A 27,895-nucleotide genomic window follows, 5' to 3' on the forward strand; every position below is an offset into this window, starting at 1 on the left:
GACCCGCGCCTGCTGGTGCTCGCGCTCCGTTAATTGCATGAAACGGTTGCGTGATTCCGTCACGGACGCTCTTCCTCTCGTCACTTGGCATGTTTTAGAGCCGGCTCGGCCTTACGGCGCACGCGTACTTACTGCACTCTCATTGGCTAATGGGCCCACCAGTGTCCGGGCAATGGTTCCTTCAACTGATGGTGGTGGTGGGCAGGGCCAGGTCATTATCTTTCTCCTCACTGCTGCTGATCTCCGTGCTTTTACTGGTTTGAGGGCAGGCTGCTTCCGCCCTAAGACTGGTATTGCATTTAGTGTCAAAGTGAAAGCTTTATGATGGCAGCAAACTTTCATTCCACAATAGAAAGAGTGATGCTGAGAAGATCCTTGTAGATATCTATCGCTTGTCAACAACACAGTGGTGAAAACTCAGTAGCCGAGGTACAGGATCGACACGCTTAGGGTCCAAACACCAAGTCATTGTGGATGCTTTCACTGAAGCGTACAAGATTATGTAACTGGCATTCAATATCAGCAAGATCCTCAACAAAGCTATTCCCGCTGAACTGCACTGCCCTCTGCCAATAAAGGTTAACGATAAGACCCTGGGAAATGTGATCCATTTCCCACATCTTTGAAGCCACCTCTCAGCAAAGGCAGACATCAATGATGAGATTCACCACTGCCTTAAATGGAACAGCACAACCATTGATTGAGGAGAGGTATTTGAAAATTAAGGTGTCAGACGTGGCACAAAACTCATGATCTATTCTGACTCCCAATTCTGAGCTCTGTCATTGGAAGGGATTACTAGGCATACAGAGAAAAAGATTCAAGGATGTGCTCAAAGCATCCTCAAGACTTCTCAGAATCTCTGGCTCAGGAATGCTCAAAGTGGAGAAGCATTCAGGATGGTATTAAGAATCTTGAAACGATACTTTGGGAGTACACAGAAGCCCTGACGTAAGAGGCAGACCACCTCACACCTGCACCTACTGGCAACCACCACCTGCCCATCTGTGGAAGAGTATGCAGTTCCTACATTGTCCTCATTAGCCACAATACCGGAGTGGAAATAAGTCATCCTTGATCCTGAGGGACTGCCTAAGAAAAGGGTACAAACCTCAGTCATTAAATCTCATCAAGCCTGCTGATAACTAGATTCTGCTACAACTTTTCCTCTACTTAAACACATCTTTAAACAATTAGTCACTGGCGAGACCTCTTATTTCCTTATTTTGCTCAGCCTATTTTGGAATCAACAATTGCCTGGATGGATGAAGTTGGAGTTTCTTCTCAAATTGGGTTTCAAGGTTGCTTTATAGCATGTTAATTCCTTTAAATCTTCTCTATTGCTAAATTCTACAAGGAGCCTGAAGTAGCTTGCAAAAGTTCCAAAATGTATTTTAATTAGTACTCTTTGGTTGTGAAGTTATTAGAAATACTGCCACCTAATGCACAAATAACATATTGTAGTTTAAGGTTCCATGCACAATGCCCTAAAAAATACAGCCAAGTAGCTTCCCACTTTTTATTTCAGTCCCTGGTGAAGCAGGCAGGAAGTAATGGATATTTCCATATTCCTAAATAGCAAAAGTTAAATTTAGGCCTCCTGATGCTGAATTCCCTCACCAAGGGAAATAATTTCCCTCCATCTATCCCATCAAATCCTTTAATCATTTAAGACCAAAGTTAGATCACCCTAAGTAGAATTATAGAGTTATACAGCACAGAAATGGGCCCTTTCAGCCCACCTCATTCATGCTGACCATGATACCTATCTACACTAATCCCATTTGCCTGCATTAGGCCTGTGTCCATCTATGTATTTCCCATCTAAGTACCTGTCCAAATGCCTTTTAAATGTTGCAATTGTATCTATTATCTCTCTGGCAGCTCATTCCAGATAACCAGCACCCTCTGTGTGGAAAACCCACCCCTCAGATCTCCTTTAAATTCCTCTCCTCTCATATTAAACCTGTGCCCTATAGTTCTAGACTCTACTGTCCAGGATAGAGACTCTGACTATCTATCCTATCTGTGCCCCTCATAATTTTATAAACCTCTATAAAGTCATCCCTCAGCCTTTGATGTTCCAGGGAGAGTAAACCCAGCCTATCCAATCTCTCCTTAGAAGTAGGCCTCCATTCCAAGAAATATTCTGGTGCATCTCTTCTGTACTCTTTCTATTGCTACTACATCCTTTATGTAGTGTGACGACAAATAAATTAACTGCATTTTCCAATCCTGGTCCAAGCAAATGGTTCTCTTAAATTAAATCCTTCAGCTCTGCTGTAATTCTTATTAATCTATACTGCAGCCTCTCCAAGCCATTATATCCTTATAAAATGTGGTACCTAGAATAGAATTTGTATAACTTCAATTTATTTCTATTGCATTTCCCTTGAAATAAGGGTCACAGAGAAATATAACGTGGAAACAGGCCTTTCAGCCCACCAAGTCCACACTGACCATCAAACACCAATTTCAATAATCCTAGATTAAACCCATTTTATTATTCTCCTCACCGTCTCATCAACTTCCCCTGGATTCTACCATTCACCTACACACTAGAGGCAATTTACAGTGGCTAATTAATCTCCCAACCGACATTAACTCCAAATGTTAACTTGCTATTAACAACATTTTGAAATATAATGAAACTTTAACCCTCTTCATTTCCTCACAGTTCCAAGCTTTTATTGCCAAGCATTACCCTCACTAAATTTTTGTCTTCACATACCTTATGAGTTTAACCACATCTTCTCAAAAAGAAATTGATGAACAAAAGCTGGAACCATTTGCAAAAAATTTAGTTCTCGGTGGTTTCAATTCATGTTCAGTTTAAATGTGTAAATTTGTATAATTTGGTTTTCATATTCCTCATGAAACTTCTTACCTGATGTTTCAGACTGCATCTTGTTATCAAGCAATAAGAGCAGACAGGACAATAGAATTAACTCAACCAGTATTGAAGATTTTTGTTTAATTTTATTTTAACTGTTGGAAAACTGCTGTAAATCACAATTGTGTTGTAATCCACTATTGTAGAATTTAATGTTTTTACAGAAGAATTTATAGTTAGCATTAAGACTTCCTTTTATCTAAATCAACAGAGTGTACTGTGAGGTTACCCTTAAAAGCAGAAACAACACCAGAATTAAGATATAAAAAGCAGAACATGCTAGAAACACTCAGTAGGTCTGTAGAGTTAACATTTCAAGCCCAAAGACAAGAAGGGAAAATTCCAGAACTATTGAGACTGAACAAGGCAAAGGAGCAGATGGAAATCCCAGAGAGAGGGACACAGCTTCTTCATGATGGGCATTCCTGCAAGTGTCAGTGAATTCAACAGGAAATGAAAATCTGAAATAAAAATTGAAACATTAATTCTGTTTCTCTTTCCGCAAATGATGCAGACCTGCCAAATGTTTCCAGCATTTTGTTTTCATTTCAGATTTCTAGCATTTGCAGTTTTTAAAATTTTTATTTATGAGAATCAAGATCCATGGATATTGCAGGAAAGTGATTCAGGTTCTAACACACACAATGCTATTCCATTAGCTTGATAAACAGTGGTCGAGAAAATGGGATTAAATAGTCAGGAACTGCACCATAATGGTTATGTTAGTAATCCAGGGACCTGGGCTAATAATCCAGAGAGATTTTAAAATCCCATTACATTGTGGATAATGAATTGCTCATGATTGTAAATTCAGTTAATTAATAAACTTGGAAATAAAAACTCATGATGAATGATAACTGAAACAACTCTACAAGAAAACCTGGAGACCAACCCTGATGCAGAACCTCAACCCAAAACATTGACCATCCCTCTGCCTCCATAGATGCTGCCCGACCTCCTAAGTTCCTCAGGCAGTTTGTTTTTTCGCTTCAAGAAAACTTTCCTTCCTTACCCAATTTAGCATACACTCCTAACCCAGCTACTGCAATCTACCTGTACACAAGTATCTGTCCTTAATGGTGTAAGAGTGAATGCTGTGCAGTGCTTGTGAAGACAATGTTCCATCTTCATACTGACCCCTTCTTTCACGTTATTATCATGCTAAATTGGATAGATTTAATAGTTGCAGCAAGGTGGCTAACAATTGAACATCTTGAGCTGCTGCTTCACAGCACCAAAGACCTGGGTTCAGTCTTGACCTTGAGTGCTCTCTGTATGGAGTTTGAATCTGAACTCACTGATTCTCCATGACCACCTGGGTTTCCTCCCACATCTCAAAGATGTGCGGGTCAGTAGATTAATTGGCCACTATAAATTGCCCCTAGTATGTGTTGGTGAATGGTGGAATCTGGGGGGCAACTGATAGAAATGTAGGGATTGATGTAGGATTCATGTAAATGGGTGTTTGATGGTTGGCACAGACTCAGTGGGCCAAAGGGCCCGTTTCCATACAATATTACTCTATGACTCTATCCTCTGCAGTCAGCCAGGAAGCAATTTGTACCAAGTCACTAAAAGCATTTGGATGAAACTGCACAAATCATGTGCCATCAACCCCGGCAGTCTCAGACAGCAAAACAATGATCCTCCCCTCCCCCCTCACAAATTGGAAACTCTGGTCCACAGATTTATCAAATAACAGCATGATATGGTGATACAGAACCATAACTGTCTCCCAATATAGAAAACGTCTGCATCACTCTCCTTAGAATCATACAGCACAGAAAGAGGCCCCTCTCAGCCACCTCGTCCATACAGACCATGATGCCTGTCTATGCTAATTCTATTTGTCTTCATTAGGCCCGTATCCCTCTGTGCCTTTCCTATCCAAGTGCCTTTTAAGTGTTGTAATTGTGTCTGCTGCTACCACCTCCTCTGACACCTCATTCCAGATAACCACCACCCTCAGATCGCCTCCAAATTTCTCCACTCTCACCTTAAGCCTGTGCCCTCTAGATTTAGCCTCCCCTGCCCGAGTGAAGACCATCTATCCTGTCTATGCATCTTATAATTTTATAAACCCCTATAAGATCTCTGCTCCTACATTGCAGTGAGAATAAACACAGCCCATCCAATCTCTCATAACTACTGCCCTCCACTCCAAGCAACATCCTGTTGAATCTCTTCTGCACTGTCTCTATAGCTACCACATCCTTCCTGTGTGTGGCGACCAGAATTGCACACAATACTCTAAATGTATTCTAACCAATGTTTTGTACAGCTGCAACATGACATTCCAAATGTTTTACACAATGCCCTGGTCTTGGAAGACAAGCATACTGCATGCCTTCTAAACTACTCAATCCACCTGTGTTGCCACTTTCATCAAGCTATGGACTTTCACTGTAAAATTCCTCTGTCAATACGCCTAAGGTCCCTGCCATTTGCTCTATATGTCCTACCAGAATTTGACTTCCCAAAGTGCATATCCTTGTGTTTGTCTGGATTAAATTCCATCTACCACTGCTCCGCCCAACTTTCTAGCTGACCTATGTCCTGCTGTCTGCTTCACAACCTTCTTCACTATCTACAACTCCATCAATTTTTGTGTGTGTATATATATATATATGACACACACACACACGCACCATGCAGGACCTTATCAAAAACCTTACCGTGCTGCATGCCAACAGCAAGTAAGAATCATCATATGTGGTGCCACAATAGCATACACTGTGGAGGGAGTGACTTTGATTTCCAGACATTATTAAGTTTCACACCATCAGGTCAAAACTTGGTGAGACCTGCTAACTATCACCTGCTTCAGTAGTCCTCCACATTGAACATCATTGGAAGAAACAGAACAGAAGGCAGGGAAGGCAAAAATGTATTCTAGATGAGGAGACATCAAAGTCCAAGACCAGTTGTTCTCAAATTTCTTTGCCTTCACAACCCCTTTCATATAGGAAGCCCCGAAATGCAATCTTTTATAAATGAAGACATTTGATACATTAAAACAATGTTTAAAATGAATTTCTCTCTTTTCTCATTGCTTTTAAACTAAACACATCATATTGTATTGAATCATATTATTAAAAGCAAAATAAATCATCTTATTGTTTGGAAACAGTTACTCACCAGAAGCAGAAGAATAATAGGCTGGATGACACGGTTTCTTGGACATTAGCAGGTTTATTCTTAGATGAACCCTTCTGACGTAACGTTGATTTCAAGATTAAAGATAAATTTACATTAAGCAGGGTTCAAGATTATTCCTTGATTGTGAGATGGCTTCAGAATCCACTGTCAAGTTCATACGCAAGTTGGTACAAAATGGCAGCAAAACTCATTCTTTTGGTTTTAGCAGCAGTGGCCATTTCAGCACTGATTACTCTGCAGTTTAATGAGGTCCTTCAGTCCCTAATGAAGATCTTTCTGTCCCACCTTTTATCAGAAGCCAAACTTGCACACTCATTTCCTAGTGTGCGCCAAGATCAGCGGCCCAAGACCAAAAGTTTCTCAGTAGTGCCATTATAGGTCATTGCGGCAGGGATTTGAAAGACACAACCTATCAAACTCAGCTTGCAGCAGTGGTGAGAAAAATCAACGTGAACAAAAAATACTGGACTTGGCGCTCACAAATCTAATTTTCTTGGATGCATCTGTCCATAACAAAATGGTATTACTGCTAAATAGAACCTGTAAAATAAAATACTTCCTTCACTGAGGACACCCTCCATCATCACGTTGTTTTACACCAGTATCTGGCTACTTGACCCTAGCCTAACAGGAGCCAACTATATCTGTTGGGTTCAGGTGGTACATATTTTTCCCAAAACATTTGGGTTTGCATCAGGTTAGGCTAAACCAACCTATCCAGGTTAGGACAATTTGCTTAGTAATAATCACATGTTCTCTGTTCTTGATCAGCATCTTCGTTGATGCTTTTCCGTAATGCCTCTCTGTTGGCTCATGCTGGGAAATAAAAAGTACTTGGGTTCCAAATAAATACTTGGATTGGCCATAGTTGGATTCAGGTCGGTTTTTAATTTTATACCTGGGCAGATCCCTGTGGCACTATCATTACACTGATGAGATAGGTTCAAAGCAAATCCATCAGCTTTAACCTGGATATTTATAATAAATTCTGTACTTCTGCAGGCTCAGAATTGTATTCAGTCACAAACCTTAGCCTGATGGCCGTCTTGATCCATGACTGTACCTTGACTATCAAACCAGGCAACTATGCTGGCTCAATGAAGAACGTTGAAGAGGAGTGCCAGGAATACTGGTTGTTGGTTGTTAATCTGGATATTCCACGGCAAAAGAATCATGTTTTGATTCCACAGAATCATTCCAACATCTACAAGGTAGAAGTGTGTTTGGAATACTTTCTTTTGTGCTCAACACCATCCTGTACTACATGACCTATATTATCAACATTCTTTCCACAACTGTCACACAATGGCTGCTTGGGTGTACCAACTAAAAGATGCACTGCAGTAACTCAAAGATTTTTTCCCAAAAGTACTTTCCAAATCCCCAGCCTCTACAATGGGGTACCTCCCAAATCCCTGACCTCTACCACAGAGAAGTATAACAAGAACAAGGGCAAAGCATTGCCTCCAGATTATGCACCACCCTTTCTTAAATAGATAATGTAATTTCATTACAGCTGTGTCAAAATCCTGGAATGTTAATAGCACTTAAAGTTCAACAAGGTGGTTCTCTAGCACTTTCAAGGGTAATGGGTAATGAACACAGGATGATAGCTTTGCTGGCAAGGCTGTGAATAAATAATTAGATAAACTCATATTTGGATTTTATTTTTGTGACTTGTTGAATCTAGCAACTTGTCATATAAAGTAGGATCACAATATTTTACAAAACAAATTGTGAGACACAAATCTAGCAGCGTTGCAAAGTAGCCAGGACATAAAGGTTCGTCTTTTGTAGGGCAAAAACTTTAGCAGCTTATGTTTTAACACCTACACACTGCAAATGCAACAAAAAAGTAAACATAATTACTGTGGGTGTGAAATTGCACTGCTAAACTACAGTGGCACACTCAGGCACTGTTTGCAAATAACACAATAATCTGTTCAGATTAATGAGTTGCACCATCTAAGATGCTGCCACTGACAAGCAGTCTGAACTCACACAGTCATGCTGAGTGCAGCAAGGCAGTGTTCGGCTAGATGTTGTTTGTGTGCTCTTTCCAGAATGATGCCCAGATTCCTTTTAGTTGTCTTTCCATGAGTTTCAAGTTTAATTGCTTAAGACTTTGGTGGCTTTATATAAACAGCTAGTAGTTACGACGCTTATATTTCACCCACAAATCTGCTCAGCTGTCAGGTGTGAGGTCTGTGAACCATGAATTCTCTCAGGGATAGTACCCAGAAAACAGAGATATGGGTGCTCTGCTGTCAAGTTTATTTCAAGTGTGGAATTCTCAGTAACAGAATGCAGCACAATTCAAAAATTCTATTAAAAAAAACATTTTGTTTTTACATTTCCAAAATAGCTATTTCATATTCTCATTTTGACATTCAAGGAAAATCACAGAATGAATAAAATTACGGTTGGCTGTAAAACTGGAATGTTATCAAAGTTCAGCTTAACAAATATCACTGTATTTCATTCATAGGTTAATCCATGGCATGTTTTATGGCTTCCTAGGTAGAAATCAGAATCCCTTCTACATTACACACCTCTGGTTAGGTTGTTTGCACTTTGAGATCTAAACTATTATCGCAGCAAAGGGGTTAATGCTGAGCAGCAAACTTGTCTTTAGCTCATGATCAAAAATATTAATATTACAGTAATATAGTAAAATGTTCAGTTCAAGGAAGTTCTGTTCCTGGATCACTCTTCTGATAAACAAAACTCTCACTTTACTCTTCTGATAATCAAAATGCTCAATTCATAAATGCATTTTTTTTGTTTGTACTTCAGATTTTCACTTTTCAATTCTTATTTTAATCTTTCTTCCCACAGCTGAAGCCACATTCCCCAGTTCCATAATCAAAGCTTTGTACTCTGAATCACTTGTATACTTGTCAAGAACAACCAAAAGACAGGTAGGAGTGAGGATGTTAGTTTGTTTGTACCTCCCAAACTTTTACTACTTCAATCAGATCTAGTACAGTTCTTTCTCAACCCCCAAGCATCCAGCAAATTAGTGACTTAACCAAGACCCAGAGAGCTTAATGACACTCAACCTTTTAAAAATCAACAGATGGCCCTTCTTACAAGATCTGAAACTATCCTTCTTTTCTCACATTCCTTGAAGAGATCTACAATCCTTTTCTCCTCCTCCTTGCAGAGATGTACAGCTCCCCTCTTCCTGATAACTCCCTCCCCCTTGTGAAGCACATTTGAAGTCCCTTTCCCTTCCACGACACAGAAGCATACATCTCACTTTATTTCCTGCAGTGGCCCTATTCTATTCAGCAGTCTGCAGCCAACATTCTTCCTGCAGAGATTTACAGCCCTTGCCCACCTCTATATGATGAGATTGTTCTTTTTCTCCAAGAACTACACCATTCCCCCATAAACAGCTATGGTGCTTCCCTTCTAGCTTCCAGGCAAAATACACATCACCCTAGAGATGAGCAGCATTCCACCAGCCTCCTCAGATCTGTATCCCTCAATGTTCATTTAAAATGGATCCATTTTCCTTTCTTTATCCCTTAATGTCCTTACTGAAAAAAAGTTAATTGGGTGAAGTTTTGAATAGTTCAGTAATCCTAGCATCCATAGTCTTTTGAGCAAATTCCAGATTTTTCCTACACTTTGTTCAAAAAGTGCTTCCTGATTTCACTCGAAAATTTGCTAGCTCTAATTTTAAAAATTATGCTCTCTTGGTTCCAAATTCCTCCACCATAAATACCTTATTTACTGATCCAAACCTATTTGTTTCAAACAGTTGGATAACCTCTCCCACTTCTATTTTCATGGGAATAAGCCAAGTTGGTGAAACCTCTCATAGCTTAACCTTAGAAGCCTCAGCCATTCTGGTGCATCTGAGCTGTGACCCCTCCCGAAAGAAAAATTCCCTTTTGTGGTGTGCTTGAAGATGGGTTGACAAGGCTCTATACAACCAAAACATCACTTCCCCTCTGTCATTCTAGCCCTTTTATATTCAAGGTAAATATTCTATTAAATGTTACTTCTTGTAGATGTACAACCCACTGCAATACCTTCAGACTGTACATCCTTCTCCATCCAGCAGCTGAACGATGTTATAATGCTATCCTTTCAGTAACTCTAGAAAACTGATAAATCAAACCCTCTAAACAATCAGGGGGAAAAAATGGTGACATGATCCAACCAGGTTCCAGGGATGCAGCACAAACTCAAAGCAGTATACACTGGCCGCTGTTCAAATCCCAAATTTCCTGAGGCAGGATATGCTCTTGCAGAACCACTTCCGGCACCATCACCTGGAGTCTTGAAGCCAGTTTCCTGTTGCAGCAATTCCAATGGCAGTGGAACTGAAAGGACGATACTGAACCTCCCACATCTGAAGTGGTACAGCAACTAGAGATATGCAAACATGCATTTAGTTAACCAAACACTCCATCAATACTCCTTTTCTTTATAGTTAAAATTTTCTCCATTCCTCTCTTGTTCTCTGTGCTGGGTCACTGTTCTATGGCCTCTGGTACAATGACGTAATTAAATTGTGGAACAAGCATGATGGGCAGAATATACTACTCGTGTCCTCATGCATCTCATCCCAATGATCATTCTTCATGTGTGAATCAACTGGATACTGGTCTATTGGGAACATGCTAGGCACACTTGTTCTTGCCCACTTACTTTTCAGTTAGTGATCTCTCGTCATCTTGAATGGTCTTTTTCTCTGTAGAGCGTGGAAGCCAACTACATCTTGTTGATTGTAACCTTGAGTATTTCAATTTAACTCAGATCACAGCTTCAACATGAGACTTTCCTTTTCTGTAAAAGTCCCGTATTGCACAAAACAGGGCAATAACCTTCCCAAATCAATATTTAAAAGTCCAGCAGATGTCCACATCTAATGTCTCCTTCAAGCCATATTAGCTACACCGAATTAACATTAACAGGAGGATCCACCTTTAAATTGAATATAAAAATAAAGCTCTTGAATAAAAATAAAGCTCTTGAAATAAGAAAAAACTGTTGAATGAGAAAGTTGAATAAATCATTTCCCTCTCCACAAATGCTGGCTGACCTGATGAATATCCCCAGTATTTTCTGTTTTTTTTTGCTTTTCAACACATTTCATAATCAGCATACACCATACACTGTTGCATTAGAAAGAATGGGAATCTGAACTGTACATATTATGACACAAAAATCACATTTCCATCAGTGCAACTTTGCATACCTGCCTCACCAGGAGAGAGCTGCAGCGTGTAATGGGTACAATTGCTTGCACACATGTCCTTGGGTAAGAGCTGAATCTCAAAAACCCCTTGTAGTTGAGCAATCCACATCAGCAAGTCCCCATCATAATCTCCCACCTTCAGAGGAAAAATAAAGTCACTTGGATCACCATTTAATCCACATAGCTCCTCCAGTCCAGATTAATTAAGATCACAAACTACCATTATCAAAGAAATATACCAATATGTGTCTTCTAACTAACCCCAGAAGTGTTTGGGATGCCATCAGAAATAGAATGTATAAAAAGACCGAGAAAGTATGAGGCCCATCAATGTTCATATAATATAAACTATGAACCACTCATTCGCATCTTGTCTAATTGGAGCAAGTTCTATTACCTTTATAAATTTGTCCTCTGTGCCACCATTTTCTGCTTGTGATGCCATTAGCAACCAGTTGGACTCTGCCAATTCCACCACTGGAGGGAGGAAGTAAGGTCGCTGATAAAATCCACGGATCACCTTTGCTGCTGCTTTGTTACAATTCTTCCTGTGGAGAAATAACTGACTTATCTATTGTCTCCACTCAGTGGTCAACAATCATGATTGAAATCTGACCAATAGCCTTGGCTCAATTCACATGTTGGGTACAGCCACACTAATTTAGGACCAACCAACTTCCCAATTCAAGAGAGATTCACCACCATTTCAAAAGTACAGATGAATTTATAAAGGGGGAGGAAAATAATGGACAATGCAATTTCAATGTACAACATTTCTGTGAAACACAATATGAAGCAACATGGCCCAAGAATGAAGAAAACACATCAGAGTCTCTCCAAAATTAATGATTAACAGGGAGAAAATTGCTATCAGTGGGGTACCTATTATGTAGGGGTTAATCAGGAAACTTAAAATGACAATAAGTGGCAGCTGAAATGACAAAGTGTAATCTCAATATCAGTAAATGGGACTGCCATAATTGCAAGAGTCAATAGGTAGAGAGCTGTGGGAGATGGCAGAGCATGTCCAGTAGCAGAGTGCCACTGTTTCAACTGGAAGTTTGATCATGATAGCCGACTCAGAAATCCTCCATTCCTGTCTTTGGTGGCAAGTCAGTTGATCAAAGACAGAAAAAGAAATCAAATTACTGACTTTCTTTCAAATGTTGCTCATATATTGGGAGATAATCTACCTTGTTTGTTGTAATTTGTTGCTATAAGCAAGAAGGTACTTTCCAAGACACAACCAAGATTATAATTTGGAGGCAGAATCAATTCTTTGGAAGGAAGACTTTTAATATAAAAGACATTTCTGCACTGCACTGAATTTGGAACAGATGCATAGGAGAATCTAACCCTGCATTAATCAGGTAAAATAGAAGCCTTGTGTCTTACCACTGAATTGCCCACTGGGCAAGCCTCTGATGATGGACCTTCCCTAAGAAAGCACTTGGGCTTTTCTCCAGAGAGTCATGAGAGTCCCAGTAACTGCACACAATTGTGTTTTGCAGCACTGGATGTTCACTGAATAACTGTAAAAGAGACAGCAACACAGATTCAATCCTTTGTTTAAGTCTAAGTGTTTTTTGAACTTGTTTTCCTTGATCTGTCTCAGGGCCTTTAGCACAACTGACCACAGCATCTTTCACCAATACCTCTCCACTATTATCCAGCTGGCTTGGGGACCACCCTAGTTTAGTTTCATTCTCATTAGTTTTGACAAGATATTGATCTAAATTTGCTTCTCTTCCTATACCTGCTTCTTTATGTCTGGCATCCCTCAAAGATCTCTCCTATTTCTCAACTACGTTACTTGTGGTGCATGAGCTGTAAACAATTAATGATTGTCACCACCGCCTCCCTCTCTCACTGACTTGAAAGTATCAGACTGTTTGTTCAAAATCTAGTCTTGGATAGTTGAAATATCCACAGATTAAATATTGGGAGACTAAGGTTATTGTCTTCATTCACTGCAATATACTCAGTTTCCTAGGCAACAACTCCATCCTTCTGCCTGCCAAATCAGAGGCTAAGATAACCTCTTCAAAACCATGGGATCATAATTATCCCATAATGAGCTTTGGGCCATATATCAATGATATCACCAAGGCCTATTTCCACACCTACAAATCTGTCTAATCTTACTCCAAACAAACTACCTGCTCTTTTCCATGCCCTCTTCACCTCCATACAAACTCTTCCAGTGTATTGCTGGGCAATCTATCACATTCAACCCTTCATAAACTTGAGATCATGAAAATCTCTTCTAGCAGTGTATTTGCATCCAGGATCTCATTCACCCTTTACCTTGCACTAGCTGATCTTTTTGGCTTCTAGTTAAACAACACCCTAATTTTAAAATTCTTACCTCCAATGTAACCGCCGTACTCCAGTTCTGCCCTTGACCACCCTCACTTATAATTGTTCCACCATTGAAGGCCGTGCCTTTAACCGCTAACCACCCAAGCTCTGGAGTTGTCCCTGTCACTTTTTCCTTCTTCAGCACAGTCCTTGAAACATATCTTTCTGATCAAGTTTTTTGGTCCACTGCCCTACTTCTCACTTAACTCAATGTCAATGTTTGTCCTGTAAATTATCTGCAGGCATTTTGCCAACACAACATAAATAAAGGTTATAGTCAGTTTCTTGTTTCCCCTGTATCATGGTTTACAGCTGTTTTCTCATGCAATGAACTGCATGACTGACATCTTCTCCACATCCTCAGAAGCACTTGCCAAACCACACCCTATTTCCTACCCTGGGAATAGTATCAAGTTCCCAATCTTGATGCTAAAGCTGCTTATGATGAACCAGAAGACCTCCCAGTATGCCTTATATTTCTATGGTTTAATAACTGGCCCTGCTGGACCAGACGGAATTACTACTACTTGCAAGGTGAGATTTGGGTTCATTGCTCTTTCCCCTCAAACTCCCTAACATGGTCAGGCAATTCTGACTTTGATGAAAATATAACTTGAGCACTGAGATCAAGAATTCAACAATCCAGCAGATCTCAAATCCATAACCAGGAGATAACAACTCAAGGCATTATCCTCCTCATCAGCCACAAGGTTCATAAACTTGCACATTTAATGCAATGTAACTTAAGCAGAACACAATAACTCTGGAGTTAATGTTGTGAAGAATTTATAGCAATGGCCTTAGTAAAATTAAAGAGTGACGTACAAATTGAGGAAGCAAGGGTTGTACTTTTATGCATGGAAATCTCACTGACCTGTGGAACAGGATTCCAGAGGTTAATTTTACATCTACAGTTCCTCAGGAAACCATTAGCTTTTAGTGCACGAAGGTGAAACCAGCTGAAAGATGAAGGAAAGCACGTATGCACCTTACAGGCTTTCCTCATCCTGTACACAAGCACAAACAAACTCCTGTATTAATTTGGAGCCACACACAAAATGCTGGAGGAACTGGTTCACAAATGAACACATGAATATGTGTAGTGTGCTTGTGCATCAGATGCAGCAATTAAGACACCCAAACTTGTCATCTGGGAATGCCAGCCTAGAGGTTTTTGGGGCAGAACGACAGATATCACTAGAAGGAATTCGTTGTCACGCGCTTAATTGGGGAATTTTTAGGAAGCAATTGCCTCTCCCTGCTCCCCCGATACCAGAGAGTAATCTAAAAATTACATCCATTTACACTCAAATTTTATGCACAGATCATAAATAAAAGCCACTTAGCCCAGGGTAGAGGATATCATGAATCAATTGGGTGTGAAATTGTGCCCAATGCAAAACTGGCTCAATTCCCCACAGAGGATCTGTTGTTCTCCTAGCATCACATGGAGCATCTAACTGCGTTACAAGATGCACACTGCGCATTACCTCTTGCTAACAGATATTGGAGTATTTGGGTTCAACCTAGAACCTGTGTTTAACACTCACAGAACAATTAGCTGTATATCACGTCACTTGGCTGCATCTGTGTTTCCTTAAAGGGACAGCCTGCAGGGACCCAAATAATTGACCACTACTCCCTGGAAGCTGTCTGAGCAGCCTGCGAAATTCACAGGATGTGCTTAGACTAACAAGTGCCTTTGCAGCACTTAGCACTTATTCACGTGGATGCCTCAATGGTGACATTATTAGAAACATTTTCTAGCTGAAAGCAGGGCAGGTACTGCTGTAATGCCAGCAACTGCTACACTAGTGTCACTTGTCTCTGCATAAACAAAGGTTGTAATGTGCCCTAAACAAGGATGTATTTCAACAGTTCTTGTGCATTCAGAATTACTACAGAAAATCAAAAGAACACAAACATTCATAAATATAACATTTTTCAGTAATATTTCACATCCTTCTGCCTTCCTGTTTCACTGCCTTATATGTGAGTTTCAAACTTCTTGCACTATGTCACAGTGTTCCATTTGGCTGCAGTCTGGCACCAGCAATGCTGTCCCCTTTCCCTTCCAATCCACACTGACTTCCTCATTGACCTATGGTAGTGTGGGCTGGCTTCAGACTACTGCTCAGGGCCAAGCAAAGGAGCAATGCAAGATGGCTGACTGTATGACACAGGTGAGCATGCTCTTTAAGAGTCTGCAATGAGTGATGACTTGGTGTGCTTATGGGGCAGTGAGAGAGAGAAAACACCAATGGTGTTGGTATATTATTGTCACCTGTACCGAGGTACAGTGAAAAGCTCGTCTTGCATACCGATCGTATGGGTCAATTCATTACACAGTGCAGTTACATTGAGTTCGGTCTGAGATGAGCTCTCAGTAGTCCAGACAAAGGACAAATGATTTGAAGACACTTAGACCACTCAGTATGTAAGGCCTCCAAATTTGCCAATGATATGAAAATAGATGGAATAGAGTGTTGTGATAAGGGTACTGTGATTATGCGATGGGATATAGATAGATTGAGTGAATGGACAAGAGACTGGCAAATGGAGTGGGGAAATGTGAGGTCAAGCACTTAGGTAAGAGAAATCAAAAGGGAGGTTATTATTTAAAGGGAGAGACACTGCACGCAAGTGAAGTACAGAGGGACCTGGGTGTTCTAAAGCTAGTCAGCAGATCCAACATGTAGTTAAGGAAGCAAACAGCATTTTGGTTTTCATTGCAAAGGGGTTGGAGGCCTCACAAACACCCTGTATAATTGTAACAAAAATAGGAGGGTTTTGTTGCAATTGTACCTGGTGTTTGTGAGGCCTCACCTGGACTACTACTTGAATGATGTAATTACTGTTGGCCCTGCTTTCACATCCTTCATATCTGACTATTCCCTTGTTTGACATCCATATTTCCATCATAAGAGACAGATTCGCTACCAATTTCCTTTATAAGCCCACCAACTCCCACAGCTACAGTATCTCGATCGTCATCTCCACCACCCGGCTTCCTGTAAAGACTCCATTCTCCCAAGTTTTTATTGTGTGTTGTGTCTGCTCAGGTGATAACACTTTCCACACTGATGCCTCCAAGATGTTTTGCTTTTTCCTTAATCCTGGGTTTCCTTCTACCAAAGTTGACAGGACTCTCAACTGGCTCTTCTCCAAAAAAAAAAGGGCAGGTTTAGCAGACCAAAAAGGTGAAATCCATTATATAGACAAAATCATAGTCAAGCATGAGTCTAGAAGTTACACCAAGTCAGCAGAAAAAGCTTCCTTATGCACTTACCCGAATTAGAAATGGCACAGTGAACTCTCTCAGCGCAACCCATTCTTCTGCCCCATCCGTTATTACAAGGGGTAGGTTCTGACGCAGATACTTCTGAAGAACAACTTTTGGATCCACTTTCTGCAGGGATTCCACTGTTGGGTATTTTTGGCATACCTTTAAAAGTAGACATGCAATCATTCAAGGTTTCAAACAAAAACTAAAAAAAACTTAAAACAGATTCTCACTGCAGAGAATAACCAAATTTCTCTACAATGTTTATTTTCCCCCAAGTCGTATCCTGAAGCATGAGTTCCACCACAATTTAGTTTCCAGATGCCAAGTATTGCTCAAGCAGTCTCAGTTTATGTAAGAGCCTAGGCTACAATTTTGGCAGGTTAGTGGTGTCTAATATTGTCCTGACCACATGGGTCACTAGATAGTGACCAGTAATTAGTTCAAATTCTGGCAAAATATTCCTTTTCTACGCTTGAGAAAAGAAAGGCCCATTATAGTCGCCCAAACCCACCTTAATTCAACGAAGACATTAGAGTACAATGTCCAATTATATATAAGGTGGACAATAAAGTAAGAAATGCATACAAAACCCTACGGCTTGATTCTGCTATCAGTGAAACTCCTTTTCTCTAAAAACCCACTGACTTAATATTATTTTTACCACAATTAAATGAAGAAAATCTTCATTTGAATTTTGCCACATTGATCACTTAACAAGCAGGAAAGATACACACAAGTCAAAGGGATATTGTGTTTCTTATATTACACTTGTGCAAAGTACACCATCTCCAATAGGAGTATGCATCAGTATAGTTCATAAATATTGTCTGAGAGATGATGACAGATAGTCAAACTATTCGATCCCATCTCTTTATAGTTAGCCTGACCACAACAATACAACTTGGCTTGAAGGAAAAAATAGCGAGTGCCAATGTAATCTTCAGATAAGAATAAGATCTAAACTCTCTCACTTAAAGTTGCACTCCAGCTTCAGAAAGATCTCAAGGTATAATTTTAGAAACTTTTGTCACAATGGTTCTGAACTCACATTGATGCAGTCTGTGAGCTGCAAGGACTCAAGGCCTCTCGCAAAGTAATAGGGATTCCTGATAAGGCAGTCTGTGTTGGAGTACAGCGTCCAATCCCAATAAGGCAGCAACTAAAGATAAGAAATGTGTTTCCATGAGAATTTTTTTATCATTCAAACTCCAGAACTAAGATGAGTGAAATTTCCAGAGAAAAAGGAACTAGACTCTATGGAGGAAAAAAAATTCTGTCACGGCCCTTGACCTGGAGCTAAAACCCCAATACTGTGATTTGTCCTCCTTGGTCCACGATCCCAAAAGCATCAACAGCATAGGTCTGGAATCAGGTTGCCCAATAGCAACAATAGCCCAGCCCTGTAGTAGCATCATTTGCCAAAAGCATCCTCAAAACTATCCTGATGCAGGGTTTCAACCCAAAATGTCAATAATTCCTTTCCTCTCACAGATGCTGCTTGACCCACTGAGTTCCTCCAGCATATTGTTTGTTGCTCTAGATTCCAGCATCTGCAGTCTCTCGTGTACCCCAAAACTCTTATTACCCCAGGCAACCAAGATCCCAAATATCACCTTTTGTCCCAGCTTGCTGTCAAGATCACTCCTACTAACATTGGTCAAGTTCTGAAGTTGGGATTTGATGCCACAGCTTGGGCTCAGGACTTGTTACTACTAAAGCTGCAGCTGAAATTACCAACACACTGCAAGCAGCATCAGGACCCCCATTTTAAGCCTGCAGCTAGAATATCTCAAGCAAACCTGATCTAATCCATTGCCCAAAAACTGCAGTATCAAAATGGATGTAACTCTGGCACCTGATCTGATGTCAACATCTGACAGCATGAAAGCAGTGAAGCACAGAAGCCCTGTCAACAGCACGTAGCCAAACTGGCAGTGATATTCCCATTGTCACTCCTATTCTCAGACTAAACCCCAATAATCTAACTGGCGCACAGCTTATAACTGAGCTGTCTGTACAGTTTCTTATTCCCCTTAAACTTGACCAATAAGTATTGTTACTCTGCAAAATTTCAAGAAGTAATTCAAAAGTGATTTCCATAAAACTAGGAACAGATATTATATTAATTGACCAACTAGATCATCTTAAATCACATGAGCTCACCAGGGCTCTAAATAATTTCAGTATCTTTACTGCTTTACTCGCATCCTCTTGGATTCAAGGCCAATATACCATATGTCCTCCTAATTGCTTGTTGTACCAGCACATTCTTTCAGTGATTCATGTACAAGGACACCCAGGTCTCTCTAAACACCAATGCTTTTGAATCCCTCATCATTTAAACACTGTTTTTCAATTTTTTTTCTCTAAAGTAGATCACTTGTTTGGAGGATTCTTGGTTTTATCAACAGTGCCACACTTACAAAAGCAAGGGCATTATGCCAAATATAAAATACTGGATAGGTCTCCAGATACTTTAGGGAGGACATCAAAGCTTTACAGTGCGACAGAAGAGAGTTACTAGAATGGTACTGAATATAAGGAACTTGTAGGGAAAATCTGGGATTGCTCTCCCGAGAACAGAGAATAAAAGATTTGATAGAAGTTCAAAATCATAAGTAGTCTTGATGGAGAAATATGCTGAAACTGCAGTGCCAGTGGTCAGTAACCACAGACTCATCAATTCACACAAAAAAAAGGATTTTTTTTGAAAAACACTATGATGCTGGAGGAACTCAGCAGGTCAGGCAGCATCTGTGGAGAAAAGCACAACAAATGCTACCTGACCTGCTGAGTTCCTCCAGCACCATCATGTTTTTCATCCAGATATTCCATCATCTGCAGTCCTTTGTTTCTCGGGGATATTTATTCTTTTTGCAATATAAGCAGTTATAATCTAGAATGCATTGCTTGAAGCAGAGATGAAAGCAGATTTAACAGCAACTTTCAAGAGGGAATTATGTAAGTAAGAAAAAAAATATAGGGCTATTGAAGGGGAATAGGACTCGTCTATGAAAGAGCAAACACAGGTACAATGGGCCAAATAGCGTCCTTCTGTACCATTCTATAATTCCAAAGACATTCCTTCACTTTAAAATAAGTCTCAAAACTAAATCAGAGTCCTAACCAGTTGATTAAGTGTGGTAGCATGGTGACCATCTTATCTATTTCAGATAAATGATCTAGAATTTGAAATCAGGCCATGGAAGATGAATATTTCCCAGAATAAAAAGTTAGGTCTTCAAATATTTCTTTTTCCACAGATACTGCCTGACCCACTGAATGTTTCCAGCATTTTCAATTTTTATTTCAGATATACAGCATTTGCAGTTTTTTGATTTTCATAAATAGTTAGTGATGATGACTGTGAGTTACTGGATTGGCATTAAAAACCTATCTGGTTCATTCATATCTTTTATGGAAATTTGCTGTCCTTTATCTGTTTTGGCCAACATATGATTCTGGATGCAGCAGCCTTCTGGTTAAATTACTAAACTAGAAATTCAGAGGGCGGGACAAATGATTCAAGTGTGCAAGGTCAAATCTCACCAGTGCAGCTGAGAAATCTGGAAATGTTGTTAATTGTGACAACAGAAATGATTGGATCATTATAAATAAAACCCCACCTGGGTCAGTAATTTCCTTCTTGATGTAAAATATAGACCAAGGCCAATAAACAAACAGCTTTATGGTTAACTTTTAAATGACCTGTGAAATGGCCCAACAAGCCACTCACTTCAAGGGGTCGGATTACAGGCAATGCCCCTACCATCATGCCAATGAGTAAAAAGGACCAAGTCTTTGCACTGTACTGCTGCTGCAAAACAAATCTCACATCATATAGGTCAGTGATAATAAGTCTGATTCTGAAGTCCAAACTCCTGACAACCAGAGGGAAAAGAAAATTGCCCTCTCGTTTCTGAAATTCCAATCATGGATCCCACTAAACAGTCTAGAGGTTGCAGTGCGACTGAGACAGACTCAACGAGGGGCAAAGAGTTATGGAAGGAGCTGCCAGAGGAAGTTAAATTTAAATTTTTAAATTTTTTAAAAATTTTATTTACAGTGTGGTAACAGGCCCTTCCAGCCCAATGAATCCGCGCCGCCCATTTTAAACCCAAATTAACCCACCCGTATGTCTTTGCAATGTGGGAGGCAACCAGAGCACCCGGAGGAAAGCCACGCAGACACGGGAGAACGTACAAACTCCTTACAGACAGCGACGGGAATTGAACTCCCATCGCTGGCGCTGTAATAGCATTACGCTAACCGCTACGCTACCATGCCAAGTAGAGGTGGGTATAATTACAATGCCTAATAAACATTTAGACAGGTAGATGGATAGGAAAGGTTTTGAGGGATCTAGGGCAATGTGGACTTGGGTTGAAGGGCTTGTTTCTGTGATGTATTGCTCTATTGGTAATTGGTTTATTATTGTTACAAGTACAGAGATACAGTGAAAAGCTTTTGGTTTCTGTGGATGGCCTGCAAACATTCTATATACACAAGCGCATGTAGGTAGTACAAAATAAACAGAATATAGTGTTACAGTTACAGAGTAGGTAGTACAGTGCAGGTAGACGAATGCAGTGCAAGGCCATGAGGAGCTACCAGTGAAGAGCAGCTGGTCCTTCGCTGCTGGGAGTTTCCAGCGCCTCTCTCTCTCGCGGGGGCCCGGGGCAAACCCACCCAGGAAAGAGCGCAGTGCGGACACCCACCTGGATGAGCAGAACCCGGCCGCAGAAGCTCAAGAAACGGGTGGCGGGGCCGCCGCAGAGGAGGAGGCAACCGGGCAGGAGCAGGAGCAGCAGGACGCCGGCGGCCAGCGCCAGCCTGCCGTCGCCGCTCGGGCCGGGGGAAAGGCAGGCCCCGCAGCGCAGCAGCGGCTCTAGCACCCGCAGCCGCCCCGAGCGCGACGCGGGCAGCCGCCGCTCCCGCTGCAGCCGCTCGAACTCGCCGTCAAAGTAGGCGAGCTTGCGGGCCAAGGGCAGCGAGCTCAGCCCCGACGCCGAATTGCTGCTGATGTCCCTGGCCCTGCCCCGCCGGCCCACCATCGCTGCTCCTCTTCCGCCTGATGCCCGGGGCCCATCCGCCAGCCCGTGTGTTTGAACTAACCCCCGCCCCACAACAAAATATACGGGAAACTAACGCAAAGACCACCCGCTGCTGGCTGAGTGCGGCAATAGCTTTACTAAAAGCGCCAATTATATAATATCCTGCATTGATATAGCGCTAATTGGTAATAAAGCGACCCAATGTCTTTCACAGGAACGGGAGCAACATTAAGTTACTGCAAAGGCACAGGCTCTTTTGTTACTCTATGATAACATGTGACCTAATTTCAGTTCCCCCTATTGCTTAATATCGTTGGTTATATATTAAAAGAAACACCTATTCAAAACCTTGACCATTTTGCCACCTCTTTGATCAAACATCTATTGTCGTATCTCTTTATGCAGTTTGATGTAAAATTTTGTTCGTTGAAGCTCTTATAATGTGCTTTCAAGTGTTTTACTGTTGATAAAGGCGCTTTCTAATTGCATGCTGCTCCTATTCAGCTGGGGTGGGGGAGGCTTGCATTAATCGAGCACTTTTTACACTGTCTGGGCATCTCAAATGTTTTACAGCCAAAGGTTTTTTTGCAAGTGTAGCCACCACTGGGACCCAAGCAAATCCACAACTCGTGAGCTACCACAATGAACACCCCTGATAATAAGAGTATGGCAAAGTAACTCAGTCATATTAAAATTGATTTTTCCCGAGTGGTATATAATTGCAATAGTTTCTGCATCAAATCACGCCACTGCAGATATGCAGCCAGGTACTCCCTGTTACAAATTATGCTAGTACAGGTCAACCATTTTCCATGTTAGATTTGCACATAATTCCCTGTGCAGCGAGCATTGCCAGGAAAATTAGTTCATGTGGTTCTCAGCCCAACTAAGTTTCAATAGCACTGTTTGATCTGTGGTATTTTGAAATGAGATTCGCTGAGCAGGTCCCAACTTGCCACTGGAAATCCAACACGAGATTGCAGATACTGGATTCTAGAGCAAAAAAACAAAATGTTGGAAGAACTCAGCAAGTCAGGCAGCATCTGTGAAGGGATATGGGCAGGAAACATTTCAGGTCTTGAAGGGTCTCAACCAGAAACATCAATTGTCCATTTCCCTCCAAAGATGCTGCCTGACCCTCTGAGCTCTTCCAGCATTTTGTTGTCGGGTCTCTTTAAGTTACCTACTATCTTTCAGACCCTCCCCCAACAAAAGCCACACCACTCCTCCCCCAGTCAACCATGGTACTGCCTTCTCAATCCCCAGACCATAGTTTATCACTTGTTATTTCTGTCTCGGATGGGAATATTGGCATCATTAAGACAGTGCTGAAGCAGCACAGGTGGTAGACCAGATGATATGTGGTGCTTTTCTGAACAAAGGAATGAGTGGATTATCTGAGAAAGAACCTTACCTTAAGCAAGCAGCATTTCATATTGGAAGCAAGGCATAAAAATTTGGTTTCCCCATTTCTCAGCAACTAAATGACTCACAAAGCCTTCAATATAGTGGGAAGGAATGCACAGATCTACCACATTGGTAAAGGCTTAAAGTATTTCCTTTCAGATTCCATGCCTGAAGTAAGTCGTCATTTGCCCTTTGTGTTTGCAAGTATGGGGCTCAATGGCAAGTGCCGTCCTCACTCCCACACAAGACTTTGCTCGGGAAAGATTTGCTGAGCTTAGTTGAGGCTTTCTCAATAATGCTAACATTGCAATTAGAGAGCAGGTATAATAAACTATGAAATTATCAATGCTCATTAACCACTACAAAAAGCACCAGAAATGCAATGTTTTGAGACTTGTTGAGGCTATGTTTAACTTTAAACACAGCCTCAACATTCTGTAACACAAAAGTAAAATACTGAAGATGCTAGAAATCTGAAATAAAACAGAAAATGCAAGAAATGCTCTGCAGGTATGAAAACATCGATGGAGAGAAAATCAGAGTTAATGACTCTTCATTTGAAATAAAAACTAAGTTTACCATTTACTTTTGATTCTGACTGCAATGATGAAAAGCAAACCAATTTGTGGACTGATGGCAAGTCCTTGCCTCAAACTATAAGATAGTTATTTGAGAATATATTTACCTCAGTATGGAGCCACGTGCAGCAGGAATGCTCAAAGTGCTGCTGCTACCTTCCCCAAGGTCACTGCTACCTCCACTCTGGCCACCCAACTTAACTTTGCTCTACTTATCCGTAGTTGTTCCTCTATCGAGACAGTGATGGCACCAAAGACAATGAATTACTTTAGAATAGTGCCTTAGGATGTCCCTAAATCAGAAAGGCATTAAAAGTATGTCTCTTATTCCCATATCTATATATGTATTGGAGTAGACACCATTGATTAATCATTTCTCTTATACTGAAATGTTCAGGTTAGAAGCAACCAACACTGTACTCCTGTATTCTCTGAAATGGCATAAAACACCACACTGCAAGAACAAATATTCAGGCTAAAACTAATGATCAAATTTATTTACACCATATCTAGTTACATGGAAGCAAGCAATTATTTAGCAGATAATTTGCAATACAAAGCTCAATTTACATACATCTTTAAACTTCCTGTATCCAAAATAATAACCTTAAATCAGAAAGGTTGATATTTTAAATGAACATAATGCGGTATGTCTCTGCCTCTGAAATTCTGTCTCAATCATGTGATATGGAAACAAATGTTTGACACTAAAAACAGGGCCAATGGAAAGTCAGATACATTTGCACTTTGCTTCCCAAGAACAAAAAGATTTTTTGCATTTGGTATCCTCCTTTGAAGAAACATTACAAATCCACCCCCACAGCAACCAGATAATTATACCATTAACTATCATTTGATTGGGTGGAATGTGATCAACAGCAGTTTTGATCTTTGTTGACTAAATCAGGGCCACACAAAAATTACATTGGAATTGATATCTGCCATGAAAGTGACTGTAGCAACCCTAGACAAGGACGTCTGTTACCGCAGTGAAATATTAACGCACATTACTATTTGGTCAGCCTGAGGTTATCTGCTGAACATATCTTATCTGCTCAGATTCTGGTCACAAACAGCCCACTAGCAACAAGGGTCACTTCCCTTGGAATCACTTTCATTATGCAAGGACAATTCTTCTCAAAGTGCAGCCAAGATTTTAGTCATAAAATAGCATTATTTAGACATGTATAAAATTCATATGAAAAAGATACTATAGTAATTTTATCATTTAGGCAACAAAGAGCTTTTGTGTTAAATAATTGCTCTGTGGAATGAGAGAACTTCAGGAGCTAAATTGTGTTCTTATTCTATTGTTCCTAAAATGTCAGTTTCAAAATTAGCCACTTCCCAGCATGGCAGCAGCACAGAAACTAATAAACACGTGCTCCTCTGTTTGTCTCCGTTCCCACAAATGTCTAACACAAATGTTTGAAACCGGTTTATAATCAAACTGGATGCTTCATTGGGATTCTGCCCTCGGAGATGATACCTCTGCATCTTAGAATTCCTGCAGAATGAACAGGAATACATTAGGACAACTGCTGTTCATATAAATCCTTTAGCACTGTAAATAGGGATAGGGAAACCGTTATAAAAAGTGGTAGCAATTATGATTGAAAAGACAGGTGTAAATGCTTTCGGACATGAATGGTTTTGAAAATGAGAGGCTTGTGGAAAGGCAGAGTTTTTCATGAAGGGAACTATGGTCTTAAGGCCAATTTGTCTGAAGGTTGTCCATTAATACTGGGTAGGATGCCCAGTAATCCAGTCTAGAAAGTTGGAGGGTGCGAACAAGAGGTTCTGTGAAGCATGACCAAGGAGATACAAAGACAAGGATTTTGAAATCATTAGCATGACATTTGCTTGGTTAAGTATAGGCAAATAAAATTTGTGGTTGGGTAGGAGGTTGACAAAAGAATTCTGTAAAATTTGTAGATAACACAGGATGGAGCACTTGGGGCTTGCAATCAGTTCATCGAATAAGTCTGGAGATGACAGAGGCATGAAGGAGGGTTTCTATCATCCCTGTGATGAAGCAGGAAGGTGATCTTTCTTTGGAAGGTTAAGTGGATGTTTTAATGATGGACCAGATATCCAGTCAAGGCGCAGTTTGGATAAATAAGACTAAGTGAACACGCATATTGGTTTCATCACTGGATCAATTACGAAGGGGGCAGGTGAGGGTTGGATGGACTGTTATTTTTCTTGAAATCACAAAAGGATGTCTTTTGCCTTGGTGACAGTTAACATTAGTAAGTCTTTAAATAAGCACGAAAGCAACAAAGCTGGAATAAAAGGCAGGGTTGAAGAGGTAAAGCTGTGTATCATTTTACATATGTACGGCAGCTTATGAGCTTTTATGAACTTTATCAGTAAGTGGGTGTATTTAGATAACTACTTAGAGAGTTTTGCAATTGATGAACCCTTTGGTTGCTGGTAATGGGAGGAAAGGATAATACATAGCAAATATGCTGCCTGCAGTGAGATAGAAAGGAATGGAATCATAAGGGTAGCGAACGTGCATTATGATAGCCAAATGGAAGAGAAAGATGTGAAAACCATATTGAAGGACAAGGATTAATTGTCAAGGGAAAATGAACCAAAATTGAGTTACACAAGGGCCTTTGCAATGTTGGTTGAGGTGGAAATCCAAAGTTGATAAACTGATGGATGCAATAAATGATCACGAGATTGGTGATAAGGTAGCAATGGAAAACATAAGGAAGGAAGGAAAAGTGGGAATAGGTATTTGGTTGAAGGGTTGAGCTTAGACTTTTTAATTGGTAAATTTTGAAAAGGAGATGGCAGCCAAAGAAAGGGAATGCTCAACAATATTAGCCAACATTGAGATTATGAGAGATTGCGAAGTTACCTGGAGTGTTCGGAAAAATGCTTGTGACATTCAGTGTTAGCTGAGGTTAAGTGAGGAGTACTCCCATCTTTGAGTCAGAAGGTATCTCTTCAAGAGCCACCCCAAACACCTGAGCGTAAAATCAAGGCTGACCCGTTTAGTTGTAAGGGAATGCTACACATTGGAAGTGCTGCCTTTCGATTAAAATTCTGAACCAACAACCCGTCTCACCTCTTACATCACCAAAACCATCTCAGGACATCTGCTCAAGATCAGGGATTTCTCTCCATTGTCCAGCAAATATTTATCCCAAACCAATATCACTGGTCATTCACTTTGTTATTTACTTGTACTCTGCATGTACAAAGTGGATACACAAGACTGCAGATGCTGGAATCTGGAGCAACACAAAATCTGCTGGTCCTGATGCAGTGTTTCAACCCAAATTGTCAACAATTTCTCCACCCCCCTCCCTCCCCCCCCCCCCCGACAGATGCTGCTCAACCTGCTGAGTTCCTCCAGCAGATTTTGTGTTGTACAAGTTGGATGTTGCATTTCCTATGTTACAAGTGTCTAACTTGACTACTTCATTGGGTGTGAAGTGTAATATGTCCTGCAGTTGTTAGGGAAGTCCTATATAAATTAAAGTCTATTTTTCGTTTTTTTCTCATGCAAAACGTGTGTTCAATGAGAGGACTGTGGAGATGGAGAACCCACAAAGTATGGACATCAGTCATGAATGTGATTGATTGTTGCAATCTCAGATAAGGGCACCATAGTGAAAAACAACAGATTAGGAGACATGGAGAGGTGAGGCACGGAATGAAAAGGACACAAACAATTCAGTGAAAAATTAATATCTGTAATTAAATCGCAAGCAGTGCTTGAAACCATGATTTTTGAGAATGGGATAAGGATATGAAGTATTAACAGACAACTTTCCTGTTATACTGCACCAGTGGAAGATTTCTTATTTTTCAATTGTTGCTTTTATGTTTTTTTAAAACTTGGCTCTGAAACTATATTAGGCCTAATGCTGTCTTCCTGGCATAAAGTATCAAATCATTCATGCTGATAATTGTTAGCATCAG

At 40.5% G+C, this 27,895-nt stretch overlaps 1 protein-coding gene across 3 annotated transcripts; it reads right to left on the reverse strand.

Annotated features, from left to right (window-relative positions):
• Positions 1 to 7,846: 7,846 nt before the first annotated feature.
• Positions 7,847 to 22,095, reverse strand: LOC127579401 (uncharacterized). Of its 3 annotated transcripts, XM_052032179.1 has the most exons (7): positions 21,633 to 22,095; positions 17,963 to 18,073; positions 16,918 to 17,073; positions 12,663 to 12,799; positions 11,665 to 11,815; positions 11,268 to 11,403; positions 7,847 to 10,435 (listed from the first exon to the last, which is right to left on the reverse strand). In XM_052032179.1, the coding sequence occupies exons 1-7, from the start codon at positions 21,966 to 21,968 to the stop codon at positions 10,335 to 10,337; spliced, it is 1,128 nt and encodes a 375-aa protein (XP_051888139.1). In that variant the 5' UTR covers positions 21,969 to 22,095; the 3' UTR covers positions 7,847 to 10,334. The 3 variants fall into 3 exon arrangements, with proteins under 3 accessions (XP_051888139.1, XP_051888141.1, XP_051888140.1); XM_052032181.1 differs by lacking the exon at positions 12,663 to 12,799 and having other exon boundaries at positions 11,665 to 11,811; XM_052032180.1 differs by lacking the exon at positions 17,963 to 18,073 and having other exon boundaries at positions 21,633 to 22,068.
• Between the last annotated feature and the right edge of the window lie 5,800 nt (positions 22,096 to 27,895).

The sequence above is a fragment of the Pristis pectinata genome, chromosome 17 (assembly GCF_009764475.1).
Source record: "Pristis pectinata isolate sPriPec2 chromosome 17, sPriPec2.1.pri, whole genome shotgun sequence".
Lineage (NCBI taxonomy): Eukaryota > Metazoa > Chordata > Chondrichthyes > Rhinopristiformes > Pristidae > Pristis > Pristis pectinata.